This window comes from Copadichromis virginalis, linkage group LG6 (assembly GCF_057382275.1).
Source record: "Copadichromis virginalis isolate Kocher_CV1m ecotype Utaka linkage group LG6, C_Virginalis_male_GT1.1, whole genome shotgun sequence".
NCBI lineage: Eukaryota > Metazoa > Chordata > Actinopteri > Cichliformes > Cichlidae > Copadichromis > Copadichromis virginalis.
Window position 1 is genome coordinate 20103433 of NC_140623.1, and position 12666 is coordinate 20116098.

At 38.3% G+C, this 12666-nt stretch overlaps 1 protein-coding gene across 1 annotated transcript; it reads right to left on the bottom strand.

Annotated features, from left to right (window-relative positions):
- Positions 1 to 752: 752 nt before the first annotated feature.
- On the bottom strand, positions 753 to 12613 carry sgms2a (sphingomyelin synthase 2a). The gene is made up of 6 exons (XM_085459125.1): positions 12314 to 12613; positions 6046 to 6549; positions 5280 to 5397; positions 3390 to 3543; positions 2207 to 2373; positions 753 to 1478 (listed from the first exon to the last, which is right to left on the bottom strand). Exons 2-6 carry the CDS (start codon positions 6492 to 6494, stop codon positions 1293 to 1295), a joined length of 1074 nt encoding a protein of 357 aa, XP_085315251.1. The 5' UTR covers positions 6495 to 6549; positions 12314 to 12613; the 3' UTR covers positions 753 to 1292.
- Between the last annotated feature and the right edge of the window lie 53 nt (positions 12614 to 12666).

The following is a 12666-nucleotide window of genomic DNA, read 5'->3' on the forward strand; positions in this document are numbered from 1 at the left end:
TTGTAATTCAAATTTATTTAAAAAAAAATTTTTTTTTAAATAAAAACACAACATGTACTTAAGTATTAGCAGCCTACGGAGCCCCGCAGGGGACATGGGAGAAAAAAAAATTAGGGAGAAAAAAAAAATTAAGACGGACTTTTGCGAGATCTCGCAAAACTCCAACAATGGCGGCAGCTACTTAGTTGTAATATTACTCTTTCTGGGTCACAAAATACACTTTTAAGATATTTTGAGGCGTGAATGTAGTTGTGTAAACGTCAGATACCTGCTCGGTTTACAAGACAACACATATTTGCAAAAGTGCTCCGATGTTTTTGGAGATCTGACACCCACTAGCTTGAAGCTAACGGGAGGTCGAGACCTACTACAGCCGGGAGGAACACCGCTTTCCCGGCACATCGTGCCTCGACCTCCCGGTCGGCTTCGAGCTGGCGGCCTCCGAAGAATGCGGCTAAAAGTCTGTCTTAATTTTTTTTTTTCTCCCTAATTTTTTTCTCTCCCATGTCCCCTGCGGGGCTCCGTAGCAGCCTTTGTCTGACAGTAAAAATTTTATTTCTTTTTAATTTTTCATCAGTCAGAAAGTTGAATTTCAAATTTTTCATGTTTGCAAAAACAAGAGAGTTTTTGTTTTTAATGTGGATTTGATTTAATTACCATGTGCCCAGAGGAAGTATTTTCTGTTAACCTGGAGTTTTTAAACAATCTCCTCTGATGAAGTGTTCAGTGAAATAAAAGCAACACTCTTATGCTTTGGTAAGGGTACATTTTAATACAAAGTTACAATGATAAGACTACAGCTGGGATACACAGTCAGTGCTACTTAAATTAATACAAAATTAATAATAATAGAGAAAAAAAAAACCCCAAATATACCTAGACTGATAATGGCAGCTTTGGTACACCTATAGACATTTAACAAACTAAGGCACCTTGTGACTTGAGCACATTAATATCACAATGAGAGAAACCCTGACAAAATGTACATATACCAAATGAAATACTGCAACAAAACTGCAAGTAGGCATCATAAAAACTGTCCATTTATCAAAAGAAATTGACCAGGAGCAAAATCAACTTTATCATTTACGGAAAAAAAAAAACCAACTTACAGGACTTGAACTTATAAATAAATCACAGTGACAACAAACAGAGATGGTATGATTATCTTCTTAGACATACTCGTATCTACACATTTGGTATCAATGTTTCTGCCCAGTAGGCAAGACTTTGATGAATGAATACCACCTCGGTGGATTATCGAGCAACACTGCTGCCATATCCGGGTCATATTACTCCTCTCGTGTGCTCTGTACCATGGAGTACTTCTTACAGGGATTCTTCAGGCAGGAAGGAGGCCAGGCTATGGGCCAACTGTATGAACACGGCACTGCGGTCTGGACGTTCCTCTCCAAGAAGTTAAAGAGTGGGTTCCACCAGGTGTTGGTGAGGTAGTTATTGGGTGAGCACTTCAGGGTCTGAAGAGAAGACCGAAAAAAAGTTCACATTAGAGTAACATCATTATGTCACCCAAATGTCTGTGACAGAAGATTGTCTGATGTCTATGAAGCCCGTTTCCGCCACAAAAAAAAAGGATCCATAACTCGAAATTTCAAGTTACTTTCTCGAAATGTTGAGTTATTTTCTCAACATTTCGACTTCTTAACTCGAAATTTCAGGTTATTAACTCAAAATTTTGAGAAAAGTAACTTGAAATTTCCATTTTAAAATTTATATATATATATATATATATATATATATATATATATATAAAATATATATATATATATATATATATATATATATATATATATATATATATATATATATATATATATATATATATATAATGAATGAAGGACCTGAAGGGAGAAAGCATAATGCTTGAGCCAAACAACAACAATAAATTGTGGTCAGTGTGCCAAGCATATTAATCAATTCCATCAACAGTGCTTAAAATTTGTCCATTAGAGGGTGTAATGTATCATTGTAATGGTGCAATGACATAGAATTACACCCAGATGCTTTTGGCACAGTTTAAAAATACTTGAGGAATTGTAAGCATATATAATAATATATATCATTTCCTATAAACAAAAGCAGTAATAACTAATAGCTCCCCACTGCCCCCCACAACAAAGTGGACCCAGTGCCATTAGGAAAACAGTCCTCCATGCTTGAGGAGTCCTGTGTCTTTTGATCAAACCTGTAAGTTAGCCATGGTGTGGTACCACCAGAACAGACGGGAGGTGATAAAATATGCCACGACCACATCCACACTGTAGTGCTCATGAGCCACCAAGATGCACACCACGCCCACAGCACTCAGGAGCCAGCAAACGAGATGGTACCACCAAAAGGACCGCGGCGAGTCTTCGGGGGAAGCAGGAAAGACAAGATTGCTGTCAGTATTTATTTGTAAAATGTTGTTTTTTCAATTTACTGAAGTCTTATCAAAGATAATGTAGGAAAACATTAGAGAGCCAAGGGTGATGGATAGTATTCGGTTAAAAAGATCTCTCATATTCCGTGAATTTAAAGCAATTAACTTGGGAGAAGCTTTTGTTTTCCTCCCACCAAAGAACATCTTTGCTTCATTTTGCAAGGCTGAATTAACATCATCACACCACAAAGATACAGCATGTTGCATATTTTGCTTACAGTAGAATGAAATAACGGGCCTTTATACCAGAATCACCATATTATCATACACATCCAGAGCCTGAAGAGAGATTACTATTCAGAATAATATACTGAGATGGATGACATGGTAGCTTTTTGTTCATTAGGAAGCAAATTGCAATGGACAAATGCCAAGATACCACTGTTTACATCTAGTATACTGTTGCACCTCCTCACTAATGTCTTTGAATGTAATGATGTTGATCTGCTCTTGCAAAGTGCTGAAAAGTATGGTTGCAGTTTTTTCTTGTGACTTTAATCTCAGAACAGCTTCTTCATTGTCCTGCTAAAATTCTGACTTTATTTATTTTGCTTCCATAAGTAAAATCTTAGTAACAGTAAAAACTAAGACACATGCTATTTTGAAACATTTGACTCCCCCCCCCCCCCCCCCCCTTTTTTTTTTTTTTTTTGGCCAAACACATTTTTATCAACCTTTAGTTACCAATACAGTACATATCCAGAAATACACGGGTTTAAAATAAAACATATACTGATTGTTTTTGTGGTCAAACTTTTTAATAAAACACTAAAGCAAGCAACAAATCAGCAACTGTCAGTTATATGTAGCCTGTTAGCTCCTGCTAAGAAAGCGCTCTATTTCATAAAAGCTGAATGAGTCCAATGTAGTTCATGTATTATTCATAGAGAAATCCCATAAATTCTCCCACACACGGAAGCAAACAAGCATTACTTTGAGTACTTACACTCCTTAATGAACAAATAGGTGAGCGTGAGCATCACAGTGTGCCCACTGTAAAGAAAGTCTCCACACAGGAGATGGGAGTTTGTAATGGAAAGCCCTCCACCTGAAATCAGCCGCAGGACTCGTTGAATTTTCGCATGGGCGTCTCCGTGAAGCTGATGATGTAACGAGAGAGATAAACACAGGATCAGAGGTAATATTGAGACAGAGGAATTATTTTCACTACAGAATAAATGTGAAATGGAAAAATAAGCTAATCTTCACATTTGAGAACCTAGAAAAAGAGAGTTATTATTAGTATTAATATATGTTCACCATTCACTATGTTAGGTACACATGTTAAATTCCTCATTAACACCCATGTATAATCTTCTAATCAAATAGAGGCAACCCAGTGCATTTAGACATGTATACATGATTAAGATAACCTGCTGAAGTTCAAACTGAGCATCAGAATAGGGAAGAAAGGTGATTAAATGATATGGTTGATAGGACCAAATGGCATGGTCTGAGTATTTTAGAAATTTCTGACCCACTGGAACTTTTCCACACAACTATCTATAGGATTTTTTTGAAAATGCCTTGTTGATGCCAGGGGTCAGAGAAGAATGACCAGACTGCTTCTAGCTAATAGCAACTTAAATAACCGCCTTCTACAACCAAAGACTGCAAATGAGCATCTCCGAATGCGCTACAACTTCATTGGCTACTGCACTAAAGACCATTGTTCTCGTAGTGCTGTAGATCATCCTGTTCGTAACAACAGGAAACTGAGACTACGGAAGATTGGAAAAATCTTGCCTGGTCTGTAAGTCTAAATTTCTCAGACAGTTAGTTCAGAATTTGGCGTTTAAACTGATCTCTTGAACGTGATAGTGAGTTCACTACACTCAACCATGCTCCACAGTCACCAGATCTCAATCCAGCAGAGTACCTTTGGGATGTGGTGGGACACAAGATTCACAAATCTGCAGCATCTGTGTGAGGTTATCTAGTCCATGTGGATGAAAAATTGTGAGAAATGTTTCCAGTTGAATATGTGCCTCGAAGAGCTAAGCCCGTTCTAAAGGCAAAACAGGGTCCAACCTGATCCTAGCTAGGTGTACCCAACAAAGTTAACAATGAGTGTATATTTTCTGATAGATAAAATATTGGATAAATTCTCCCAAAAAAGCTGAAAATGTAAATAGTTAAAAGTTGAAATGTAAAAAGTTGGTTTTTATATTATGTGATATATTTTTTACATTTTATGTGGAGTGAATAAATAGAAGTATATTTACGGTGGCCCCTAGAGACAAAGCACATACAAACTCCAAAACACGTACGAACTCCAAAACACGTAAAAACTCCAAAACACGTAAAAACTCCAAAACACGTAAAAACTCCGAAGCACGTAAAAACTCCAAAACACGTACAAAACACAACAGAAGTGCTCCACGATGCTAATCGCAGTGTTGAGCTTTTGTTACCTAGTGGCTACACAAGCCAGGAAGTACCAACAACCACACCTAAATAAATGTAAATTAGATTTTTCTGTTAGACCTGCTGCTCAAATTATGCAGGATGTTTCCCTTCCTAAAGACAGCTGACAGCTTTGACCCTCAATCCACAACATTCCCAATTCTTAGGAAAAGAACAACTACTAAATTGTCTAACCTGCAAACCTTTTTGCAGTATCCAACCAAAACAACTGCCAGGAGCAGATGTTTTTGTTCAGACACTAATGCACCTCAGTATTGTTGATGTCTCAAGGCAATAAAAACCTAAAATGACTTCTTTTTTTTATAGCTGCTTTTCCAGAGTGGCTGTGCAAGACAACTAGTCCCAGAGTGCATCAGAGTGCACAGGCGAGAAATGACGAGTAACACTCTGATGCTTGCATGCTTCTTACCTTCGGAGCGCAGGTCATGTGCATGCCAGGTACAGGCAAGGTGGTAATATACATAGTGACACAGCGGTACAAATACAGGGTGCCAATGAGGAAGAAGAACCGTCTACATGCTATTGACCTACAAGAAGAGAGTGTGACACAGAGGTATAAATGATGGCGTCTGCCTGATACATACAGTTTTTACAGTCACTGGTATTAATTGTGAAAAGGTAAACTTCTTTGATAAAAAATGAAAAATCTATCAAAGTATACAAAATGCTAATGACTGGAGGCAATTTAACTCCGTATGATCAATCAACGCATCAAATATGATAGCTCCTGTTCAGCCAATTGAACTGAGGTTAAGCCGTGACGGTAAAACTTGTGATTTTACTTGCACTGTCAATTTAATTATGTCTTAGTTCCCACAAGTAATTTCATGTAGAAGACTACATGATGTAAATTCATCATTTTTCAGCTGGATTAAAATGATTATAGCCTGGTACTTAGCCTGTACTCAGTTTTAAATCACAAAGACTGCTTTCTAAATGAACAGCCATACAAGAGGAAACTCCAGTGTTGAAACGGCCGGAAAATGATTTTGATTTGATCAGAAGGCTCAGTAATCTGATGAACTTCCTGAGTTCATCACACATGCAGACGTGCAGATCACTGGCAAGTTTCAAGGGTTGGTTGTCACATACAGTATACACAGCAATCGTGAACAAATTGAAAAGAGAAAACAAATAAAAGAAAACAACATACAGTTAATGCTGTTGGTTCTTACTTGTATCTAAAGAAGAACAGCTGTATCAACCAAATGGTCAGCAGCACCATCCCATTGATCTCTGTTACTGTAAATGCCCACTTGACTCTGTCAACATAGTCAAAGAACTTATCAGGGAGGGGCGGGCTGCTTTCTTTGGGTGGAACCCTCTCGTGGACCACTGTGATTACAACTGTTGTCAGGACCAAATTAAAACCAGCATAAAAGAAAGCGATTATTGTCTTCCACCACTCCATAGGCAGACGATTGACCTTGGACTCCGGCAGGGAGATCTTCACGTAATCATTATGCCTGCCTATGCCTTTCCGAAAGCTCCTCTTTGTATCCTCTCCACCCGCTGCATGGACGGGGCAAGTTTTACCGCCGTTGGGCACCGCGGCACCCTCCATTCCTGGGTTCGTATTATCAGCGGCTGAGTCTCTCGCATCCACGAGCTCCTGTGATGCCATGGGTGCCTGCACTGTCCATGCACAGACAATGTGGCTCTGGGCTGAGGCTTTATAGCTGTGATGAGAGAAAACAAAAGGATTACACTGACAAGCGGTTAGGTTCGGAAAGCGTGTGCAACTGTCATTTGTACAAGACAGAAAAGTACAAACAAGTAACGAGAGCTGGAAAACACTCGGGTTTACGTTTATTTTTGCTCTTCCTTATTTTAGGAGTAATCAATGAAGACATGAATGTTTTATTGACACAAAGTCTTGGATTCCACTGGATAAAACGTCCATTTTAATCTTGAAAAGCTATTTTGGAGTTTGTGACACAAAGCCAAATGTGGTTGTATGAGTTAATGCTGCGAGTTATACTTTCCATTTATTGGACATTCACCAGAAGCACTCAGGCAGTTTTCTGTTTGGACATTCAATCATCCTTTTTTTTTTAGTACTTCTAAAGTCTTTCCATTACACTGCTGTAGATTTTTTTTTTCTCAGCGAGCAACTGCTATGGTCATTCCAGTCAGTGTATGGTCAAACATTACCTTGTTGTTTGCAAAACTGGAGAAGAGTTAGTGAAGTGTTTGTTGTTGGGCTATTTTCACTTAATGACTGTGAGAGTACACTACAGCACTGATCATTTTCATCCTTTGACATCCAAAAGGTAACAGCTCCTTTAATGGACGTGGAGGTTATTGCAATCAGCCCTGAAATGCATCACAATAAAAGTCATCTGGGATACATACATGATGTTATGTTTACTTAGAAACCTATCAGTAGGATAAAACATGGGATAGAAATAGAGCGTGGCTGGATACAGGAGGCCTACCCAAAGTATCAGTTTCCTCGGATCAATTTTGAGGAAAACATTACTGCTGGAGAGAAAGCATTAGAGCAGAATGCCCTCTGACTAACCCACACAGGATTCAGTCTGTGTTATGTAACTGATGGAGGTCTGAAGAACACAAAGTCTAACAGGCTTTAATGGTTTATAATAAAGGGTTATAGTGGGATTTAACAGTTGGAGGTTGGGGGGACCCTAAATTCTGGTGTTGCTGTGCAGCACAAATAAGTCACATAAAAATCTGTATTATGAGCTCCAGTAGATTTGTGATCTTCATGGACAGGCTTTGGTCAGCTCACCTGCTACTGGTGATTCTAAACTTTACTTCTCTTTGTGGATTTAGCCAACTGGATGCTGCTCTATAAAAGCAGATGTTACCTGACCTATCACAGCTGCTTTCCAGCCCTTAGCTGGTGTAAAGCTAGCATAAATGTGGAATTTGGCAAGTCCCAGTAAAGAACATCATTTTCTTACATTCAAAGGATTAAAGTGCTGCTAGAAGTAAGCTCTATTAAAACAAAGCATCCAAATTGAAAGTTTAAACACAGTTATTCACTTACAGCTAAATTTACTGTCATTTCAGTGGTTAACTGGAACATAAAACAGCATGTCTTGAAAAAACTTTCACCCTCTGGAAGTCACATTTTTCCACCATCTTTGGTTCTTAAAAAATGATCCCATATATTTCAGCTTGGAATTCTTTCAGTTCCGTCTCTTTCTCCCTCACAATATTTCGGCTGCTACCCAGGACCTAAGATAGCAGCGTCCACAAATACAAGAGTCCAGAGTCCATCACAGTTATGCAAACTACCGAGTTTAGTCTGTGGTCATCGTCCTGGATTAACATTAAATGTGTTTTTAATCATTTAACGGCATTTTTCACTTTTAAATAACCAAGTCACATTAGCGACACGCGATGTATGAATTCACCGTCTGATTGAAGCCAGAATGTCAAAGACACTGACTCATCTGGCTCACGATCTGTCACACTTCACATGATATTGTAATGTGTGAAGTACAGAAAGGAAGTTATAAGTTTCATTGTCTTTGGCTGGTTGTACTGCACAAACTAATGATGATTAAAAGTTGCTGAGAGGTCAAGGAGACTCGATCATCGCTCCTGCGGATGGGTAAACTATATTGAACTTTACATGTAAAGTTAATTATCCACAGTAGTACTATAATTTCCCCCAATCAGTCATTACCTCCCTTGTCCTCTCTTTCTTGCATTTATTTTCTAAGTAAAGTGAGCTCTACCTTTAGCCTTTAGCCTGTCTGGTAATATTCACTAAACACTGCACTAAAAATAACCTGCAACTTTATAATTTTTTGTTTTATTTATTTAATTTTATTTTTCTCCTTGTTACTATGTGGAGTGGTATATTCTGATTGTAAATTTGTTGTTTGGTTTGGGTTAGGACCGGAGAGAAATGTTAATATTAGTTTGTTCCCTGATTTTTGGTGCCCACTTGTAATATAAGTTGGATTGTAGATAGGGGGCAGGGTTTAATAAGAATATTTTCTTCTTCCTGCTCCTTTTCACACATGGTTGTAGTGCTTTGTTGATAGAAAGTGTGGTTGGTTTGTTTGATCTGTTGTACCAAGTGTGAAATAAATAAATAAATGAAAAATGAAAATGAAATGAAATGAAAATGTAGACTCTGGACAAGGTCAACACGACAAAGCAAACATTATAAGACCATCGTAATGTTAGTGACAAGGCTTTATGTATCTTTTGGTTTGGTATAATGCAAGACGTGATTCACTGTATCATTTAGAGGCAGTGTGGTTGAGCACAAACCCTAAGGAACTATTCATTCATTCTAGTTTAAAGCAGTCTCAGGTGTCAATAAACAACAATGTAAACACATATTAAATGCTGTTGTTGTTGTTATTTGTTTGTTTGTTTGTTATAAGAATGAAAGGGGGGCTGTTATCTGTGACACATGTTTTTATGTGGTTTTCTGTTTCCTAGACGATTGCACTATATACACTGCACACGGGTGTCAGCGGACCCGTTTTCCTGTCCCCTTCCCTCCCCAGTGTGCCAAGGACAGTATTTTCCCACTGGCCAGAGCACCAGAACACTCATGGGATGGGTGGTGATGGAAACCTGGCATCAAAAAACTATTCCACATGGTCACAAGCCATGATGGATAACTTGGCCGCCAGTACTCACCCAAGCTATTTCAAGACAAGTCACTCAGTTGTCTCAAAGGCTGTATTTTACTCCAGGGGAACCAGGCTTTCAACTCCATTTTGGGCCCGTCATAATGATATGCTTGCCTTGTTGTCCAATCATTTCTGTCTGTGCATCATGTAGCTAGCCTTCAATAAAGGAAAGCGGCGGCCCTGCCTTGTAGGAAGGGACGAGACCAGGGAGTTAACTTTATGTTATGAAGTTACTAAAACGCTTCTCTGTGTTCAGAAGTAAAGCATTTCTGGAGTTTTAGCTTTACTGAAGTATCTCATATAGTTGAGATTTTGTAATAATCTGTGTGTAGTAGTAATCTATGATAAAAAAGAAATGTCCAGATAGGCTTGCAATGATGGGAAAAAAAGCTAATCATTCACACGGGGGTATCTACAGCAAACTCTACATATTTTATTTGTTTTTATTTTTATACCAGTTTCCCTTATTGATGAAACTCCCAAGGTATTTGCTGATGTATAATGGAAACAAAAACAACAATAATGACACTACAACAATAATTAATATTAATATAAGTTAGTACTGGTAGCTGGAATAGCAATAATTCATTGCTCTTTAAAAAGAGTAGAAATACTACAGACTCAGAGTAAAAATTCAATACTGGAAGTAAAAGAAATACTGCCTTCAACATCATGCCTAGATAAAACCAGATAAATATTATGAGCAAACGGAATTAATGTTTAAATACTCTTTAAGTATTTACTCACTCTCATATCTCAAGTCTTTGCTGTTCCAGATAAATGGTCCCAAATTGTTAATTATTAATATTAATATTTATCTGATTGTAAGTATTGATGCATTAATGGGTAACTGGGCTTCTTCAGCCTCAGAAGTATCTGTGCCCCCAAACAAACTCGCTTTGCAACGGTCAATATACAAATTCATAATGTGTGAAGTAACAAAATGTGTGACATAAACTCTTATTAGCTAAATTAATTTAACTAAAAATAATAAAGTAAAAATAACTGAGTTCTCTGTTGCTGAAATGTGTAACATCAAGTAAGAGAGAATAAGTAAAGTAAATGTCAAATGGGTTCAGATAGGGTAGATAGACACCCTCTCTACTTCTTAAACTAGCCTTTAAAAAGTCTTGACAAAGTTTATAGTTTAGTCTGGATCAGGTGACCCTGAACCATCCCTTAGTTGTGCTCTTACAGGGTAAGACTGCTGGGGGACTTCCAATGATGTGCTGAACATTTCTTCTCCTCTTTTTTCTCTCTTCCCCCTCAGCCTGTCACAGCAGATTGCTGCACCTCTCTGAGTTTGCTTCTGCTAAAAAGGAGTTCTTCCTCCCCACCATTGCTGACTGCTTACTCACAGGGGAATGTAGGGATTTTACTTTATAGTACAAAAAACTTTAAGATGACTGTTGTTGGGAAGTAAGAGAAATACAATCAAAATGAAGGGAAAATGAAAGTTTGTAAAAATGTAAGAAAGCTTCTTTAGAATAAACGATGTTATTGTAAACTATTAGTTATTAACAACATGTACATATCTATCTATAGATGATAGATGTGCGAATCATCAGAGACCCGGCGCTACAGTATTTAATATTTACAATACTTCACTCATGATATCTTATTACTGCCATTTGTTTTTAAATTTTGCAATATGCGGAGCATAGCAATAACCTATATTGCGATTTATCACCTTTTGTCAACTGCAAATAACGTCCTTAAAGCTAAGCTTTGACAGTATTTACTTTATCCAATAAGATAAATATTGTGATACTATGCTGTATCTCTCTCCCTGACTCCTAGTAAACATGGTATCCCAATAATGTTAATCACAGAGCAAATGTTTGAAACATTTCTGTCCTGTAATAGATCTCACGACTACTAAACAGCACTAGTTTAACATCTCAGTTTGCTCACCGAGACACGTAAGTATTAATTTCTTACTAACAGAACAAGCCATTGTTGTTTTACTTCTGGTATAACACATCCTATTCCACAGAGCACATGTAAAAATAGCCTCAGAGTACTTTTCTGGCTTGCCTGGCCACATTTGGGGTGGATTCTGGCAGTAATGTCAGGTTTGGGACTGGGTGTCTCCCAAGCTTCCCATATATATATAAGAGGGTGGCAGTCTGTCACATGTGATGTGTGCGGCACAGCTGCTTTTTGAAGTTTACTTTTGGGGTGTAGCACAGTGGCCCCACACACAGTTTGAAACACTAGGTTAAAACACAAGGCTACTGGGTGGGGCAACAGGTCATTACACGTCCTGTAATTAAGCCTTGTCGTTTCAAGTCAAAGCTAATGCAACTTGGAACAGAGAAGTGAATTATTAAAAATAGAATTAAAGCAAGGCCAAGGGTGCAAGGAGGCCAAAACTACTTTGTATACTTCAAAAATAGGCCGCCTAATTTGCATTGTGTGGACTTGGTTTTTTCACTGCAGCCTATGTCACCTGATGTTTCATCGTCATATAAAAGCGGAGCCTTCCAGCTCATGCAAAACGATCTACGGAAAATAACTTTTTGCATCAATATATGCAAATAAATGAAACCTATACTATATACAACATCAGAGACAGTCCACGTACGTTTACTAGGAGTCATACCTACAGTACATTTCTAAAGCTGTAAACAAGAAAAGGGGGAAAAGTTAAATGTCATCACTAAAGCAATATTCATTTATTCCAACACCACATAGCTTGTTAACATCACAATTACTGTAGCCTTTTAAACACATCTAAGCCAGCATATAGGCTAACGATGAGAATGCGATCTCTCTGTATTTAGATTCACATGTTGCACAGTTCATAGCATCATACCTGCCTTGCTCGGGCCTCTTCCCGGAGTTGCAGTTCCTTAAATCCCCGTTGCTGTCTGCTCGCCGCTCCTCTCGGTCTGGTCTGTTACATTACGCCACAGAGCCGCTCGCTTTTGAGGGAGCGCTCCTCCCTGATGCTGCGCGTATTTCTCACACTGATTCAGCCTCAGTAAGCAGCTTCCTGCCCAGCATCCCCTTCAAATCACACCAGCAGTCCTATAATCAGCGTACGCACCACCCTGTAGCTGATTGCAACTGCAAATAGCTGTTCTATTTTTATTAAGTTTACCTTTTTAATTACAAACCCCTCTTTTTTTCCAGTTGCCAGCGCTGTTATTTGTATAATTACACACA